At 33.5% G+C, this 19699-nt stretch overlaps 1 protein-coding gene across 1 annotated transcript; it reads right to left on the reverse strand.

The window, feature by feature from the left end:
* Positions 1 to 434: 434 nt before the first annotated feature.
* On the reverse strand, positions 435 to 19673 carry LOC128208270 (menin-like). Its single transcript, XM_052911777.1, has 6 exons — positions 19245 to 19673; positions 15030 to 15182; positions 12690 to 12874; positions 11609 to 11649; positions 11015 to 11239; positions 435 to 9049 (listed from the first exon to the last, which is right to left on the reverse strand). Exons 1-6 carry the CDS (start codon positions 19654 to 19656, stop codon positions 7858 to 7860), a joined length of 2208 nt encoding a protein of 735 aa, XP_052767737.1. The 5' UTR covers positions 19657 to 19673; the 3' UTR covers positions 435 to 7857.
* Positions 19674 to 19699: the final 26 nt, after the last annotated feature.

Consider the following 19699-nt stretch of genomic DNA (forward strand, 5'->3'; position numbering starts at 1 on the left):
GGCTACACTTGCACCGTACGGATATCAGTTGAAATTAGTGGAATCATATGATTTCATAATTTGAACAAACTTTGTCTGGCTATGAGACATATAGGCATCAGTTACATAGAAATGGCTCCACATGGAAAAATGTTTTGTTTTTATTTATCAAAGGAACAAAATGCCTTTGTAACTGTACGTTGCACATGCACAATCTCATAGTTAAATATACCCTATGCAAGTCTCATTAATTTCAATCATCAATTAACATAAAAATGGCTACAGACAGAAAGATAACATAATAGAAATATTCCGCTGCCTTTGATGGCCGTTAATTATAAACATATGGGGTTTGGTCAGTTTTTGCATTTATATAATGTGATCTTTATGTAGGAAAAGTGGATAGGTCTCCAAGGGAGAGTAATCTTCGTGCCAACAGAAAAGAAGGATTTACAAACATTTTACAAGAAAATTTATTACTTCAACATCCTCAAACATAAACAATTGTGATTTTTTATTTCAAAAACATGAACTTTTTTTTTTCAAGCCTTCAAAGTCTCCAAACTGAATTTTATTATAGTTCAACAAATTAAGTTGTGCATTCAAGATCTTATTGAATTCTTCATACAAAATTAAACATGCTAAACTCTGAAGTATGAAATAAATGAAACTCTGAAGATAATGTTTAATGCCATCTTCCTCACAAGAAGATTTGATGAAGACCCATTAGTTTTTATATTGCAAAAGTTCTGAATTTCCAAAATTGCTATTCGTATTTCGCCGATAAGAATAAATTTGCGATGTACTACTCATATTCTACCAAGTTTTTTTATTAGCTCGTCTGTTTTTCGAAGAAAAAAAGTCGAGTTATTGTGATAGCCTTGGCGTCGTCGGCGTCGTCTGCGTCTGCGTCGTCGTCCAAAAACTTTAACCTTACCTCATAACTCAAAAACCGTTCAACATTTTCACATTAAACTTGCTACACGTGTTCCTATTAACACTATGCATGTTTATAGCAGGTCATATAATTTTGCCTTTAATTAATATTGAGTTATCCCCCCTTTTCGACTTGGAATTTCATCAGACGAGCGTTGGCACCCACTCCGCGGTGCTCTTGTTCAGATTGAGATAATTCTATTTTTAAAAAGGAACATAGTCTACACCCACAGCACACATTTTGTTAACACTACAAGAGTACTACTGGATAATTGACAATTAAAAGTTTTGCTATAAATAGTTTTCTTAAGAATTGACAAACATTAGTGGTTTAAGTGAGAGTCAAACTAACAATACAATATACCTTATACTTTGTAGTCAGGAGCCCTCATAACTCTGCTATTATGTTTTACACAAATCAATATTAAAAAATTTGCTTAAATGTTTAAGTTAAATCTCCAAAATTAAAGATGGAATATTGCCGGAGAATAACCGATTAATTCTTAAGGTTCACTAACAATGATATGAAAGTAGGCACCTGACAGGCTGTTAAAAAGGTCTTCAGAGAGTTACCTTCTATGGGTCGTCATCAAATCCTCATGTCGAGTATATTTCGAGGATATGACTTCTATCAGACGGTCCTTAATGTTTCAGGGAAACTTTTTTAGAACATAAAAAATTAACATTTAAGAAATGTATGTACAAAACACTGTTTTTGTCATAGTATTTTTTTGTAGTTTAATATTAACATGTTGTAAGTTCAGGTCCTACATTGACTGATCGTGAAAAATCTAGTGGCACATTAGTAAAAAAAATTTTTTTTTATTTAAACCACTCAATGAGTGAATAAAAATAAACAATTTGCAAAAGACAAGCAATTTTTCCTCATTCATTGATTATGGACACCAAACATTGTATTACATATTTTTTTCATAATGCGTCGACACCGCAAATCTAATCAAGATCCAATTCCACTTAACATGAAAAGGTGAACATTAATGAGAATCAAATAACAATAACTGTACAAAATAATTGCACACAGCATAGCACATTTCAATGAGTGTATTTACAAATCAAATCAATAACACTTCTTCACAGAAACCAGAGCTGCCTATTTCAATCTTGTAAAATATACAAGCCAACATGTTAAATCATGCCAAGTAACTGAACTCACACAAAGCCAAGAATTAAAGCTCAAACTCCATAGACCATCATAATTAAATTGTATGTTATCTAAATAAGTATTCATATGTGAATGATTTTGAGCTACCTTGTTATAATAAGGATCATTTATGCTTAGTTAGAACATGATTAATACATACAAGTTTTAGAATTTACTTTATGTAGGTTCTATCATAACTGACTTGAGATGGGATAGGTTTTTAAAAATAAGCAGCAAACATTAAGCTTGAAGCTATTATTACTTTGTTCATAATAGGACCCTCGTATCTTTAAGCAAAAATGAAAGGATGTCATAAATTCATTGACAATAATTTCAGTTCATACTTGATTGAAATATATTTTTTTATTCAAAGAATTGAATTTGTCTTAACTGAATAATCAGACTACCGTAAATGACTGGGTATTAGACGCATTTTTTCCCTCAGATTTCGATGTAAAAAAATACGGGTTAAAACGGCAGTTGAAGATCGGGATACGGTATATCGCTAGATGTTTACAATTAAAAATAAAAAATTGTTCGATTTAAGTTATCAAAATTATTTTGAATAAAACAATAATTAAACATGCATATAAAAAAGCAAAGTTAGGCACTGTCAAAATATTTTTGTCAGTTGTATGATAAGGTGTGAAAAATTTGCACTGCCTTTTGACCTGTTTAACATACCAATACTACAAACTGATGCAATAATGGTCATGATTTTTCACACTTTTCCATGTTTTTTTTAATTCTTTTCTGTAGGTGTTGACACTTTGAGAACAAGCCCATACAATATAAAGTGTTTGCATACAGTAACTTCCCTATTCATTCTCGAAAGGTTATCGTTTACGATATACTGTCAGAAAGAAATCTTACAAATAGTCATAAAAGGTACATTTCAGTGCCATCCAGAAACAAATTGTCACACTAAGTAATTTTCAGTGCCTATCCTCACATAAAACAAATAAAAATGAAACATATTTTGCATTATCATTGTATGGTTTTAATGATAACCATCGCCATTTTCACGAAAAAAATGGTTTTCGTTACTGTCAACAAACATGGTGGCCAAGATTGGCAGACAATTTTGACATATTTTCTATGCGTCCTTTAACCCAAAACTTAGATTAAAAGTTTTTTCTCAGATTTTTCACAGATTATTTTGCCTGCGTCTAATACCCCCTATCGTCTTATACCCAGTCATTTACGGTATTATTTTAGAAACAGATATCATCACTTCTTTAAATATTGATTCCGAAATGCGATCATGTGATACTATCATTGATAACATTATGCCATATTTTTCTCTACACTAAAAATGTTTTCAATTAATACTAAGCTATGTCACCGGGCGTAAATACCACTTAATAATGGATGAAATACCTTAAAAAGATACATGTAAATTTTCAGTCACTTGGCATGATTTAAATTAAAAAATACATAACAAGTATTACAAGGCAGAAAATACAAGTAGTTTAAAAAATCAAATTTCATTTACATAATCAAAACTCCATGGACTTCATAGTTCAAGCACAATAGCACAGACACAACACTTAAATATATACAGCATGAACAGTAAGGAATGTATCAATTGTAAGAGTTATGATGAATCTTACTTCAACCGAATAGTTCTACCAATAAGAAGGCATGCATGATTTAACATTATATAACACAGCAGATTGTTTTAATATTGCGAAGGTTTTCGCAAACTTACAAGGTATCAAACAATAGCGTTGTGGAGCGAACACCGACATTTTTAGTAAAACAAGGGACATAACTCAAAAACTATTAAAGCAAGAGTTCTGGGCCTTACTGCACATGTGCACATTGCTAGTAGTATTATTTGTACAAAGTTTCCCATTATTTTCTTACCCAGTTATTAAGTAACGGCATATTAAAGTTATCAAGTAGCAAAACTCAACCCTTATTAATTGCCTCCTGCAACATGTGCACCAGGTATCAATAAAATATCTTGAATTTTGGTTAGTTATGGCCGGAAGAGGTTTAAGTTTTGCACTATGATGCCACACATGATATCAAGGCTATCACAATACCTTAACCATTTACAAGCTAAGAAAAACCCTTGTGAAATATTCATTTACAGATGTCATTCAATGATAATATGAGAAGTCACTTTGCAAACTATCACAGATTTTCAATTTTGTCACTTTTTTTATTTTTTGTATACGAATCGGCTGATTTTGGCACCAATGCTTTAATTCAGCCATATTAGGTAACTCACAATAGAACAGATCTCAATCGTTTGGTAAACTGCTGATAAATATAATTTTTCTTAAAGCGTTAGAAACGCTTTAAGCTACAAAACACCAATTTTTGAAAATAAATATGATAAACTGCAGTATGATCTTTTGTCAGCAGTCTTATATTACTGGTTTCCCGACATTGAATCAAAAATTGGCAGATTCAAAGACAATTTTATTTTTTTTATTTTCAAATTGATCAATCTGTAAGAGTGCAAACTTTAAACCTTGCAAAATCAGACAAAACCAAACAAATTTTGATAAAATAATGTTGCAGATTAGACCAATCAAATGAAAATCTAAAAATGTATCTACATGTACAACTAAATGACAATGAATCTCAAAGAGAGAAAGATGAGAATTTGACCTGCAAATCAATATAAAATGAAGATCGATCAATGTCTACACATAATATGTTTATCATAAACAGCTTCAAAAAAAATGTATCTACAAATTCAAAATTAGTTTTGCCATTTCAATGTGAATACTTTGGTACATGTATGTTAAAAAAATATACCAAGTGTATGTCCTCAATTCTGTATTAGTTTGTAAAGAAAAAAGAAATTACATCTCAAAACAATATAACATAGTATGTATGCACCATTCAGCTACATTCAAATCATAAATACATTTGTACGCGCTTGGACCAAAACTAAACTGAGACAATATTTAGTAAACAACTTCAAGAAACAAAACATTCTTTTAAACTAAAAGTCACATGATATTATGGCAGAGAAATGAACTTAGTATGCCTGCAAACATTTGCTAGAACTACACATGAAAGATACACACCCAAATTACAATCATCAACAGTATCACATTTTTGTCTCTATCTAATTAACATAAAATATGAAGTTTGAGGTATAGTATTTATCAATGTTATCATGTAGAAATATCATGAAATTTCTTAACATTATACTAGTTTATTTTAGCTTGAAGACAGTTTTTAACTAACATGAATATCATTAGTTTCCTAAACCAGGGGCCTGTATTTACTAACATCTTGTCTTTTCGAATTCTAAAATGTTACAAGGCATCTTTTAATATATCATATTTAAACGCCTTTTGGTATTATGTTGTCGAGATTGAACCAAGAACCTCCAGCAACTGAAACGAACAATCCTATCATTTCCCATCATATTCCATATTCAGGGTATAATTCCATTATATTGTACCAGCCCATACTATGCTTGTAAAATCAACACTTTTTTTCTAGACTGTATAAAGAACAATTTCAAAGAAAAAATCTACATGTAGGCAAGAAAAACAAAAAATAGCAAACCTTAAACACAGTAAAACTAGCAGAAACCCTTTCAAAGGCAATTTGGACCCTATATACACCTGTAATTAACAGCTATTTATATCAAACACTACTATAATATACAATTTTTATGTCAAAGAGAGAACCACGGCCCATTATACCGGAGACATGTACAAGTTAATGCCCTATGCTCATTTTAAAATACTTCCACTTTCTTGATTCATTTAAAAAAATATAAACTGAAACATGAACAAAGCAGTATAAGGATATTTCACTGCAAATGAATACACACATCATAGAATTTCTTTCCTATTACATTTATCACAGACAAAGAGAAAAGAAAATGAAAACGATTCTTAAAGTAATCGTGAATTAAAAATCTTATAACAATTACATTCTGAAAACGCATTAAAAGTATTACAATTCAAAATTATAAAATAGGACATGCACTTTTAAAAGAAAATGTTTAAAAATTATATGAATGATTTCCAGGTAAACTTCATCTATACATGTAAGAATCTAAAACATTACTTGAGACCCTCTGCTCCACATACTTAACAAATTAGATGATAAATACATGTGCATACACTGTATAGTCCCTTTTCCCCAATAATATAACGAAACTTGACCATATATGTACACTCAGTTAGAACAAGTAAAACAAGATGTTATCAACAGCCACCTTGTTTGCCAATGGAAACAATAAACAAGTTAAGGATACTTCACGCTGCAGATTTTTTTTCTGACTAATTTGGGGACGAATTTCAGCCCTATTCCACAAATGCTTCGACATATACCTTTTCCAACATTTGAAAATGAAATTTCCAGTTTCTAACAAAAAAGAGAGTATTATTTCATCAAATAATTGGACCCCAAACTGTTTTTGTTAGACGTGTTGGTGTTTCCTTAAAGAACTTAATCACATCCTTTGTTTTTTTCTGTCTATTTTTTAAAGCATTACCACTTTAAGTCAAAATGAAGCATTTTCCCAATCAGAATGGCCCGACCCCATACTCGAAATGGTAAGAGAAAAAAACCTGCGATGCTGTCCTTTTCAATAACAAAGTTGTAAAAATAAAGTGAAGAATATTTTTTTTTACAATTTCTAAATTGAATTGCTTGTTAATAATACCAGATAAAGCAAGAGGTGTCGGCAAGACTGTAGCAACTACCTGAATTGATAGAAGGACATACTACAGTCTTACAACCATCCCTTGAAACATGCTATCAATGTTTACCAGGTAATCTTAGAACCGTGAACTATGTGACTAGATCAACAAGCAGTAAGTCAAACTTATTTAAGAAATATTTTAATTTACATGAACCCAATACTTGCATGGTTAAATGCACATAACATGTATGTTACTGTATGAAACCATGCACATAGCATTACTATATTTATGTTACTGTATGTAATTCCCACATTTATGAAATCTTCTAAAACTTGAATAATTACTATCAGGTAGGAAAAAAGGTTAACCTCACAGTGATTTACTATTGAAGTTTTACAGTGCCAAGGCGGTTTAATATGCATATATCGAGCATTCCATCATGATTAATCTCCAAGTCACGCAGTGTTCTGCCAAGAATGTGAAAACTTGGGGCCCAATGAAAAGAAGGGGCCATTTTAAATGATGGATGATGTAGGACAGCTCTCAAAAACTATATGACGCTTTGTCTTAGAAATAAATGCATTAATGATGTAATTATGTGCCTGTCAAACACATAAAAAAGGTTAAACAAGGGAGATAATTTGTATTGAGATTGATATGGACTAATGTTACCCGATATCATATGCCTCTTCTTGAATATTATTTGGGACAACCTAAAATTCCATTGTACTAGAAATTCATATATTTAAAAAAAAGGAACACGGTAATAACTAATTAATATTCGAAAAATTCATTAAAATCTTAATAACCATCAAGTTCAAAGACAAAATATTCTGATTTCCACAGAACTATAAAAACTTAAACTTAAGTGAAACAACTTTAATAGAATACATACAGGACTCACAGCTGTATTTTTTTTGTAATTCAATACAAACATTTAGCACTTCATGATTCATAGACATGTTAGGATCACATTTTCATTTTTAAAAAAAAATGAGCAAAAAAAATCATCTAACTACATTGTATGAAACAAACATGGCTGCAGTAACGATCAAATAACAGACAAAAACTTGAACATGTGAACAAACAAAACAGTGAAACAGCACAAATCAATAGTAAACAACAAAGACAAATATTAATATCATGATCTTAGAATATTTCCCTCCTCTTTCTCTTTCTTGTATGAGAAACTTCCACCTCCAATCCAGTTCTCTTGTTTCTCCCAAAGTCTGTCTGAGACTGCGCAGTTAGCTGCAGAGTTATTGCACTTGAATTTAATTTCGCCGATGACAATAATTTCCGCACACCCTTCATTTTCTGACTGTGCAGCAAGAGATCCACTGGTTCAGGGGTGACCACAGCAAAACTATCTCCAAGTTTATTGTCATCTGCCATTTTATCACCATCATGATCCAACGACCCACCGGATGTAATCGCATCAACTTCTGAGTTTGTATTCTGATCAGTTGGCTCAGGAGTCTGATGATCTTCTGAAGGGGCGCTATCTGGTGGTTTTCTGAACATCATCATGTCGGCTGGACTCTCTGCTTTCAACATTGAGTCAACGGTCATACCAACAAATGGCGTACTATTAGACTTAGAGCTCAGAAACTCGTTCAAATCAACATTGACCCTCTCACTTGTTGATGAGGGAGTAGATGTTGTGGTCCCGCTAGTGAAAGGCTCTCCGCCTGTCAACAGATAGTCTGGATTTAAAATGGACTCCCCACAGGCTTGGGCTAGAGCTGCGATATTGGGGTTAGGGGGCGTTTCCCTCTGACTGTCACTTCCACCAACTTTAGAGACAAGTTCCTCAATTGTATGTTTGATTTTCTCTTCCTCATTACCCCCGTTGACAACAGTTTCTGTGCCATTCCCATTTTCCAAGGCTTTTCCACTCTTACACCTCTTTCGCTTCTTACTTCCCCTAACAGAGACTTTCTCGTTATCTTCCTTAACAATTCCATTGCCATTTACATCACAGTTAACATCATTTTCATCTTCACTACTATCATTTTCACTGGATGATTCATCCACCTCTCCCTGAGCATGAATATGGATACATTTTCTCACCCGAGAATCAAACTTTCCTAACGAGTACACAAACTGTTTCGCCCACACTGTGTGCAGAACAGGTGTTGCACTATCCTCTTCCCACTGACAAATACCATCGTAGAATCGGAGAAAATTCATGTATGATTCCGTGTCATGAAGAAGGGTGGAGCGTCGCAGTCTAGAAGCGTTGTCATTGGATACAACTTTCATCACGTTCGGCAACCAGTCATTTGCAATTTCTATGAATTCTTTATATATTTCTTCATCTTCTCTGTTGTAGTTGTAACTGAAAAAGAAAGCTTTTCATAACAACAGTGCCATAGCAATACTAAATTGCACTAGCTTACAAGATGTAATATGAGCCTGTCAAAAACATAAAAAAGTCAATCGAGGGCCATATTTGTATTAAGGATAATACAGTAAAACCTGGTTGAACGGTCACCTGCTTTAAATGGCCACCTGCCTTATCGGGCCACTCCAAATTCCCCCCGTACGTTTTTACTATATAAAGTACGTGCATTAAGCAGCCAACTGTCAAGCTTTATGTGATACTGAAATTGACGGAAAAGAACGACAGCCTCGGATATTTCCGTCGTCCAATGAAAATGCATACAACATCATACGATTACCATGCGTGTTTACTTATCGAGAAATCATGTTTATAACACGTTGGCAAATGTATCGATCAGAATTGACACACTTTATAGTAAAGATATTTTAATAATTGGCGTTAATAATTACGAAGTTAATTGTCAAATACCGACAAGGAACGCCGGTTATAATAATTATGAATTTACAGTTTGCACTGTTATTTGATGGTGTGAAACGAGTTAAGATGTGTATTTACTTCTGTATTAATTGTGCACGGCTTTATACTTTTACGAACGGATATTTACATTGCATTGTTCGTGATATTCTTTTGAATTTTGATTATGGCTGACAATGAAACAAATTGGAAGTGTCTGACGCTAAAAGAACTTGTCGCGTGCATTAAATTATTAGAAAATGGTACTGCAAGAAGAACTGTGGACGGACTCAAATCAATTTCTTGCTTATGCTAACAATTCAAAACAAACACTAAAAGACAGAGAAAATTACAGCGAACGAGGAACTCATTGAACTTGAGTATTCATGGTTTTTACTCAGAGTGACATGCTTGACATGATAATGTCGGCTCAATGTAAAGGCACTTTAAATTAGAGACAGAAGTGACGCAAACGAAAATGACACTTAAAAATGTACATGTAGTTGTGTGGACTCATTTTAGGTGTTTTTTGTTTATGCTTTGTATTAATTTTTATCTATTGCATTCTATTTGTAAATTTACAATAATGTTTTTTTTCTACATTTATATTAAGTATTCAGCTTTCTTTAATGAAAATGAATAAGAGGTGAGGTGGTGGTTAAGATACATGATCGGCCTCTGTTTGAACAAAGCCAAAGTGTCAGGAAAGTCCAACCTGGACTAAGTGGCCACCTGTAGTAAGCAGCCACTTTTACCTTTTCCCAAAGGTGGCCACTTAATACAGGTTTGACTGTATGGACTAATTTAACCTAATAGTTTGATGGCAGTGAACAACTTTGTGAAGTATGAAGTTCATTGAATGAACGGTATTTGAGATTTGAGTTAAAACCCTAAGTTGCATTAAAAATTTAACCAAATTTTATAAGTTGAATAAAGGCCATATTTTGTACTTTAATAGATAACATGAAGTTATGTAACCTAATTGTATGATGGCTATCAACACTTGTGTGAAGTATGAAGTCAATTAAATGAAGGGTATAAAATTCAATTTTGAAAATCCCAACTTGGCCTTAAATGGGACATAATGTACATTTCAACTTTATCCAAGTTCCTAAGTCAATCAGGGGACATAATTTGTAGGATGATATGGAGTTATGATATGGAGTTATGTGACCAATTTGTATGATGGTTGTATACAACTGTGTGAAGTATAAATGTGAACAAGTGTATAAAGTATAAATGTGAACAACTGTGTGAAGTATAATTGTGAACAACTGTGTGAAATATCAATGTGAACAACTGTGTGAAATATAAATGTGAACAACTGTGTGAAGTATAAAGTGAATTGAATGAAGGATATTGGAGTTATAAGTTAAATGCCAACTCTTTTAACTGGATGCCAATGCCATGCTAACACTGGGGCGAGTAGCATAGCAGTTTAACAGTTAAATAATTTCAGAATCTGCACAGAAATAAGCCCAAAACAATCAAGTTGTAAGAACTCACTTCTTGACAACATCAGATGCCTTAGCCCATGATTCCAGCGCTTCCCGATATTTCCCCATTCGGTACAGATGGCCTGCTAGGTACGTGTATGGGTAAATGTGCTGGTTGTCATAAAAATGGACCGCTGACTCCACCCCCTCGTTAAACAGGGATACAGGTGGAGGCCGCCCGGGGGTTTCACATATCTCCTCAAGGTCTGCAAGGTTGCCCAGTGCCATTGGATATCTGAATAAAACGATGAAGATTAAAATAAAATGGTACAATATATATATTTTTCAATTAAGCTTTTTTATTTTACAGTGTCCAAGATTGTTAACATGAAGAGTGATATTTTGTTTTGTAGGAGAAACTTGAGTTCTCAGAAGATTCTGGCTTAATGACTAGAAATTGTATACATCTGTATCCATGCCAGTATTCAAACCTTGTACGCCGGTGTTCTAACCGCACAAATATGTGTGGCTTTAATTGAATTTTGGTAGTTGGAATATGTGTACTTACGTTGTCTTTAAATAATTTTCAGTACGATTGAATAAACATACATACATGTATGACTATGACTAAAAATAGACATGTGTCCATGTTTTGCCCACTTACTTGGCAAGATGTCCCATATCGTACAGCAACCATAGCAATTCCTGAAAATAGATAGTGAAGACACATGCATTAAATAATAAGAAGCGTACAATGAAATAGAACACATCTTGTAGTATTCTAAGCATCAACTGCATGTTCTCTGCTAATTAAGCATACTGGTAAATGAACAAGCCTGGAAATGCTGAAGTATAGGTATAAAGTTTTGGAAAATTTCATAAAAATCACAAGAGTGCCAATATATAGTTGATAAGATGTGATGGTTATAAGGAAAGCAAGCCATAGTTAAGGAAGTTGATATTTGCTAAGGAGGAACATAATTAAGGGAACTAAGGAAGTCATCGGATATAAGTCGATTGCTAACAACGTTGCTAAGGAGGTACATGGTAGCCAGTTCTCAATGGAAAATATTTCTTTGAACAATTTTTGAAAGAGTTTCACAGAAGGATCATACCTGCGAAGATGGTGAAGTTGGACTAAGGGGTATAGAAGGAGATGTCATTTCAAGCAATTGCTGCAAATGAACGAAGTCAGACAACCCCTATACAACAAAATCTCAACCTTGAGGACGAATTACAAAATCTCAACCTTAAAGACGAATTACAAAATCTCAACCTTGAGGACGAATTACAAAATCTCAACCCTGAGGACGAATTACAAAATCTCAACCCTGAGGACGAATTACAAAATCTCAACCCTGAGGACGAATTACAAAATCTCAACCTTGAGGACGAATTACAAAATCTCAACCCTGAGGACGAATTACAAAATCTCAACCTTAAAGACGAATTACAAAATCTCAACCTTGAGTACGAATTACAATGAGCTAAAAAAGAGCACAGGCAGACCCCATAGCTTGCCCTTTTTTCTTTGTTTATCAAGGGGTATAACTCCATAAATATTTTAGCTTAAGTATTGGACACCTGCTGATGCCTATTGCCAAGTGCATTTGTGTATTATGTTAATATTGGTTCTTAAAAGTATGGCCAATGTGTTTTTGCAAGACAACTACTTCAAGAATATGACAAATTCTACATTTTTTCTTTTTTTTTCTTCCAAACGTAGACAATGCATTTTCTCCCACCTGTTGTAAGGATCCCATCTCCACACTGTCGATGGAGACAGTTATGAACGGATTGATCGCAGACACCATGGCAGCCACCTCCATCTCCAAGTCGCACACGACTGGGTGCCCGTTGAGGTAGAGCCAGCGCTTCTCAGACACCGCCTCATTGATCGGCTGGCCCCTTTTGTCTTCATTGCCTTTTCCTGAAAATATGATAATGTACATGGAGGTTAATAAAATAATGATCATACTAGTTTTGTATGTGCTTAACATTATATTTTTAGAACAATGCTAGGTCAGAAAGTCTTGATGGGCATTGAATGAGTCTTAATGGGGCACTTGCATTAGGGACAATGTTCAATTATAATTGTGTATGTGTTCTAACTTTCAATACTAATAGTTTGTTATAGATACCTTAACTGTTAACATTACTTTAGTTTCAAAATGATATTTATTTATTATTTCTATTTTTTATTTCTGAAAATTGACTACCGTTATGTCAAACAAAAGGGCACAGCAGGGTGTAGTAAAAAGGCAGCAGGATGCTGGAAAGGGCAGCAGGGTGCCCCACCCTGCTATCTAGGCCTAGCTGGAGCACTAGAAGTGAAGTATCAATATGAAGTACATAATCTATACTAGAAGATATTGATATAACTCAATTTAAAAAGTCCTTGTAAGGGTCTTATTTAATTCAATCAAGGGAAACTATCTTATGCTTGTTATTAAAGAAACATAGAAAGGGGGATAACTATTTAGAGTAGCTTAACGATTGCTTACAATAACTAATCGAGGAAACAAATAATGCAGACAAATACAATTAGAATCAGAATTCCATTCAATATAATCTTGAAATATCCAATATGTTCTTGGTGAAGTATCAATAAAATTGAGAACAATTATTCTGCATATCATGTTCCTCTTTAAACAGTTCTTCAGCAAATATTTACATATCAATAATCGCTTTTTATCATTATGGTTTAGCTCATACAGTTCTGGAAGATCGCAATATCTGTAGTATTCTGAATATAGTTAATCTAAAGTTTAACAGGCTTGCTTTCATGTTGGCTATATCAACATTAATATTTTTGATTTTTTTTATCCCCAAACCATTTGTGTATGGTAGATTAAATGTACTCTTAAAGAAACAAACTTCATCTCATTCTTTTTTTATTTTCTGCCTAATTTTTTAGAGCATTTTTGTTAATTTCTAGACAAATTTGAATTCCCAACTGTTTTTTTTTTTTACATATTTCCCAATCTAAAAGGCCCCGATCTCATTTCCAAAATGGTGAAGAAAAATCACTACAATGTTTTCAGTAAATGACAGAGTTCATCATTTTAACTCTGCAAATAAAAGCCAAGTATCTTGTTAAACCCATGTATCTTGATGGATTCATTTATTGGGCCATGGCTTCCATATCTACTTACCTGAGGTTCAATGATAAACTGTATGCAAATAATATCTCATGTATAACAAATTAATAGCTTACTCCCCAGGTCTCCACTACTCCCTGGAATTATTTTTTTCGGTTTTTATGAAATATGCGTCACAAACATTTCTAGGCCTGTGACACACATCTGTTTGTTGTCACATGTTGTTAAAATGAGTTTATAACGGTATATTGCAAATGTAAGGCAAGATGTATGACAAACTTTTTTAAACTCATAATTCCTTATTAGTTCACTGTGTTTAATTATTTATATTCTAAGTATTATTTTTAAGGCATTACTGTATTATACTGTGTAAAGGGCGCTAGCATAGATAGGACGCAGGCAAAAAATATGTGAAAATTCAGGTAAAAAACCTAAATACCATAGAACAGCACATGTACATAAATAATAAAATATATTTTAAAATAACACTAACAACAATCCCCATGTAGCTCTCTGTCGTGACGAATTTTAAAAGCAGCAGCCATTAATACTGTACAATTATGTTGTCAACATGTCAATGCCTTCATCTAAGTATTACAAACACATGGTATAATGCCATGAACAACACTGCCAATACTACGCAATATCGAAAAAAAAAAATGAACTACGTTTAATTATACTCACCTCAGTGACACTAACCATACCCACTTTCTTCACTGCTGATATAACTAAGTTCATTAATCAATGTGAGTTATTTCCCTTTGAAGTTTCAGAAAACAAACACCTTTTTTCCTCTATTAAAGCAAATTTGGCAAAAATTAACTCTGAAAAAATAATGTAAGAAGCCCAATACTATAGATAGGACGCAGGTATTTTTTAATTGATTTTCAGGGCAAAAATGTGCATCCTTATACCAAGTGTCATACAGTTGTTCACCATACCACTCAACATAAATACTGATACAATTTTCAATGATATTCTTACCATGCCATGTGACCTCTGCTGAGTATTGCTGGCCTTCCCCAAACACAACCCAGGCGTGATCCTCGGACAGCGCCAGATGGACATCAGTAAATCCCAGAACCTGGAACGCTGCTACAACAGCAAATGCCACTCCAAAACAGTCTAACTTGTTGCCTAAAATATATGAGGTACATTTAACATAAACAAGAAGTTTGTCAGACATAATGCACCCTCAGTGCCACTGTCAAAAACATGTAAAAGATTGTGTATGGAAGTGTTTTAAGATTATACATGATTGCACAGTTTTCTGGGAAGTGAAGACACACATTTCAACTTTTGATCTGCAAACAAAGGTTACACAAGACTGTTGGTGTCTTACGTACTGAGCTCAGATTAATAATAGGGGTCATCTACTGGTCAAATGTAACCTACCAATGAAGTTTTATATTCAGACATCAAACCAGTTATTGCAATGACAAGATTTTTACGAGACTATAGAGGTCATTGGTCAAGGGCATTCTAGCATTAATGACTCATTGATCTAGGTCAAACACTTTTTTTAAGATTTTTCAAACACTGTTGATCGTGACCTGGACCTACTGACCTCCGAAACAATAGTGTCATCCACAGGCCAAGGGCATCTTATCACTGAAGTTTCAAAGTCCTTAGTCGAACTGTGCTTATTTTACTGCACAGACATGACATGGTCTACCTACCAGTTGACTGTTCTATCAATTTTTTGATGCTCTTATAAGTCAATAAAGAAAAAAGAATATTTTGATTAAAATACAAATTATTTGAAAACTCAAAAATACATTTAACATATGATGATGAAGCTATTCACATATGATAGCAATATCTGTACTTAATACCGCTCTTAATCACTGTAAGTAATATGTTGCAGGAATTTAGGGAAACAAATAGAGTAATAATAAAGATACGTCTCTGTCAAAAAGAGAATTGTAAGACTGTAAAGTATACATGTTCATGTTTGTTTCATTATAAAAACAAAAAAGAAACAATTGTTTATAGCTGAAATAGGAGTGTGATAGCCTTTGATTAAATGTTTTTTCAACGTTTAGCCATCAAATTTGATAGCATATGAGTCACAAAGAAAGACCAAATAGCCAAACTTGAAAACAATATAGTTCAGACAAATACATGGTATTTACAACATTCCAGTCCTTTGTAGGAACAGTCTGATGAAATTTATCCCACCTCCAGACTTGTTTACAAAGTTTACCACCAAGGATAAATTTACTTCTATGGGTATTTTCATTTACATATTTCTCCCTGTGCTAAATTTGCCCCGAGGGTAAATCTTAGTGTTTGGAATCGGTTCCAGTTTGACTATCGATAATCGGTTCCACTCAACTCATGTAACCGACTATTGATAGTACAATCCTTATTTTACAATACCTTATAGTTTTATTCTTGAACATCCTAAACTATGCTTATGTTTGAAGATCTTTAGTGTCGTTCTTGCTTTCGGCCATTTTGTTAAAAATAACAACTGAACACTTCTGAATGAATAAACACACTCAAAGGATAAAATTGGCGGAAATTAACCGAATGCAAATTATGAGAGGAAGAAGAAAAACAACTCGCCAGTTGAATCCATGATCGATTATGACCAAATAAAATAAATTTTTGCCAATTTCAGGCCCAACCAATCAATTTATCAATTATAATCGATCATCGGAACATCACTGGAAATCTCATCATATAGAGTATGTAGCCAACCAACAGACAACTGCAATCCCACTTCAGTAACTTTGAATCTTGAATTTATTCCTGATTTGATAGAAGAAAATTGTCATGAACATTGTTTGTTCCTTACAAAGCAGATAAATTATTTTGAAACTCTTGTTTTATGTGATACAGTGAGTTTCTTTTAATGATATAGTATTAATAACTGCATAATTATTAGCAATCATTTTGAAATAATTCAACTGCTTAAATTTTGTTTGTACTCAAGAAAATTCAATAATGTAGTGATTCATAAAGTAATTATAGATTTGGAAATGATGGGAAAGGTCATATAAAAGATAAGAAAAGTTACTTTGATTAGTACTTCAAACAGTACATCAAAATATTGAATTAATGGAAGGAGGCATTTAATAGAAGGAATATTTCCTATCAACATGAATCATGTCTTGTTAGGTGTATAAACAAGCACACAAAACTTGGATCATTATGCTCTTGTACTTTGATAAAAGGATGCCAAATTACAATCAATGATAATAACCACGATGATGAGACCCTGACAAAAGCAGGACCAATACTATGACCATACATGTGATAATGTCCCAGACATCGGGGATTGTCCCGGAAATCGTATCTCTGTCACGGAGTCACGGAGGGTGCATGTTTGTCCCGGAAAGTCATAAAAAAAAAACGAAAAAAAATAATCTCGGAATCGGAATCGATTATCTTAATTTTACCAATGTAAGTCAGCTATTTTGCCTGTCCGGGACACTAGGCGTAAAACTCAGGACATGTTGACACTAATCCGTTAATTGGTACGTGTGTCGTCGAGGTCATCGTCAATCACCCGATAAATGATCTATCGGCCTATTGTTGTGCTTAACGAGTGGGGGAGGGTTCTTGTATACAAATTCATTGTTTTCATATGGATTTGTTTGGTCTTATGAATGATAGCTTTTAATTGATGAATTGATATTTTTCACACATTTTACCAACAAACGAGCATGAAGGTAAGTTCAAAGAAAGTGACAAAATGAGTAAAACAACAAAATTAAAACACGGAAAACATCCCATATTCCTTTCAAATTTCAAAGTCGATACGTCGTTATACTTTAAACAACTTACGCGTCCATAAGGAATTTTAGTGTTTTGACCTTTTTTCTGAACTATCGTGTGTATTTTTACGCCGAAATAAAACTGACGATATGGGGTTTACAGGTGGATATATAGAGTGCTTTAATCACGTGACCATGGTAAGTCACGTGATCGCTTTATACAGCCGATTGTTGACACTTCCCTCTATCAAAATTATATGCATCTCCAAATGGAAAAAAGCTCATCGACTGGAAAATCTTCTTTATCGTCTGGAAAATATTGTGTGTCATAAATCGCAAACGCTTTAAATGTGATGAAAAAATAAATATTTTGTAACGCATGTTCTCGAAAGCGCGGGAAAACAGGTGCCCGTATAGTTGTTTACTTCCTGTTTTGATGAAACCGAAAGTAGACTGCATATCCTCCTGGTTAGCACTTCAGTTAAAGCCTGGGAAAATATCTGGTGGTTTTATTTTTTCAAGAAAATGCAGAAAAAAAACAACCATGTCAAGTAAAAAATACGTCTTGGCAGTCAAAATAGGTACATTTTCCCGACGTTAAAAACGACTAAAATAGCCCCAGATATGCTATAGAATGCACCACAGACGTTCCCCATTTAAAAAAATTTAACAGGTGGATATATAGACCCCGGACCCCCCTAGTGTGCGTTGACATTACGACGAGTGTGCCGGAATCGACCCAAGAAATTATCACATACAAGTATGACTATGACATTTTATGAATATGTTCTGTACATTGTTTAAACTTCAGAATTTAGTTTTATTTGAGCCAATTTTGAAAAGTATACAATGCCAAAATTCAAATATCAACCAAGATTGGTAAATCAATATTTTGCTAGATTTAAAAGATGCAGCCTCAGTCAGATTGATATATGAAAACAAAAAAAAAATAGTATTTGAGTATAACAGTAAAATTCTACTTGAAGAAAACAATGATGATAGACATACTGGTTATTTCAATTATCAATCTGTGGACTACAATACATTTGAGTCCCAATAATTGAACGTGAACAGTTGTTTTAGAGATTTTTTACATTAACAGAATCCTGTTTTGAACATCTATTTTTTATACTACAGTACATGTATGATATTAGTGACAAGATTTGAGATGTTACAGTCTAGATAACATCGGGAGTACAAGTAGGTTTGCTTTTGTATGACTAATTTCTGGAATACATGTAAATGCAAGAATCACAACATCAAAGCTGATAATTACAGGTGTGGTTCAATAAAATTATTGATATCTAGATAGTCATAGTGCCTATCCCTATCACTAAAGACACCTGCAATAAAAAGTGAACCTGCCAAGTTAAAAAAACAACTACTTCAATCATATTCTAATCTTTAAATGGTATATGACATGTCATCATTACCCGGCTACACACAACAGATCAAAATTGTTTATTGTTTTTACCTGTAAGAAAACTATAGAGGGACTGGAGATGTGCTCTATCTTTGTAAAACGCCCTCGTCAGTCCTCCCCAGATGACATCAGAGAGCTTCTTGACAAGTTCTCTTGATGCATATTTGTCAGGATACTGAGACAAATCGACAGTGCTCTTAATATGAGTCACAAATTTTGTATACAAAGCTTCGATTGTCTCCCATTCTATGATAGGAAAAATCGGTTGCAGATTCAGCTCACTTTCCCGGTTTGTTGTTGCCGATCTATTTATTGTCAGCGAATTCTCAATAGTCCCTATTATAATTGAAAGTAAACTTAAGTCGATCCCATCAGAGTTTTTCAACTGATCTCTAAATAAATCCACAACGTCGTCGATTTTCTGCAAAGGGAAGTGTTGTTTTGCTCTCTCGAATCCCGCCATCTTGAATGAATTCGGTGAAATTTGCATATAGCCCTCAACCCAA

The sequence above is a fragment of the Mya arenaria genome, chromosome 11 (genome assembly GCF_026914265.1).
Source record: "Mya arenaria isolate MELC-2E11 chromosome 11, ASM2691426v1".
NCBI classification, from domain to species: Eukaryota; Metazoa; Mollusca; class Bivalvia; order Myida; family Myidae; genus Mya; species Mya arenaria.

Bases quoted from the DNA above. Each gene is read 5' to 3' on its own strand.
- LOC128208270 (XM_052911777.1), bottom strand. From the start codon at position 19,656: ATGGCGGGATTCGAGAGAGCAAAACAACACTTCCCTTTGCAGAAAATC. The intron at 15,183-19,244 runs GTAAAAACAATA...CATATATTTTAG, and splicing joins CCTCTATAGTTTTCTTACAG to GCAACAAGTTAGACTGTTTT. The intron at 12,875-15,029 runs GTAAGAATATCA...TCATATTTTCAG, and splicing joins AGCAGAGGTCACATGGCATG to GAAAAGGCAATGAAGACAAA.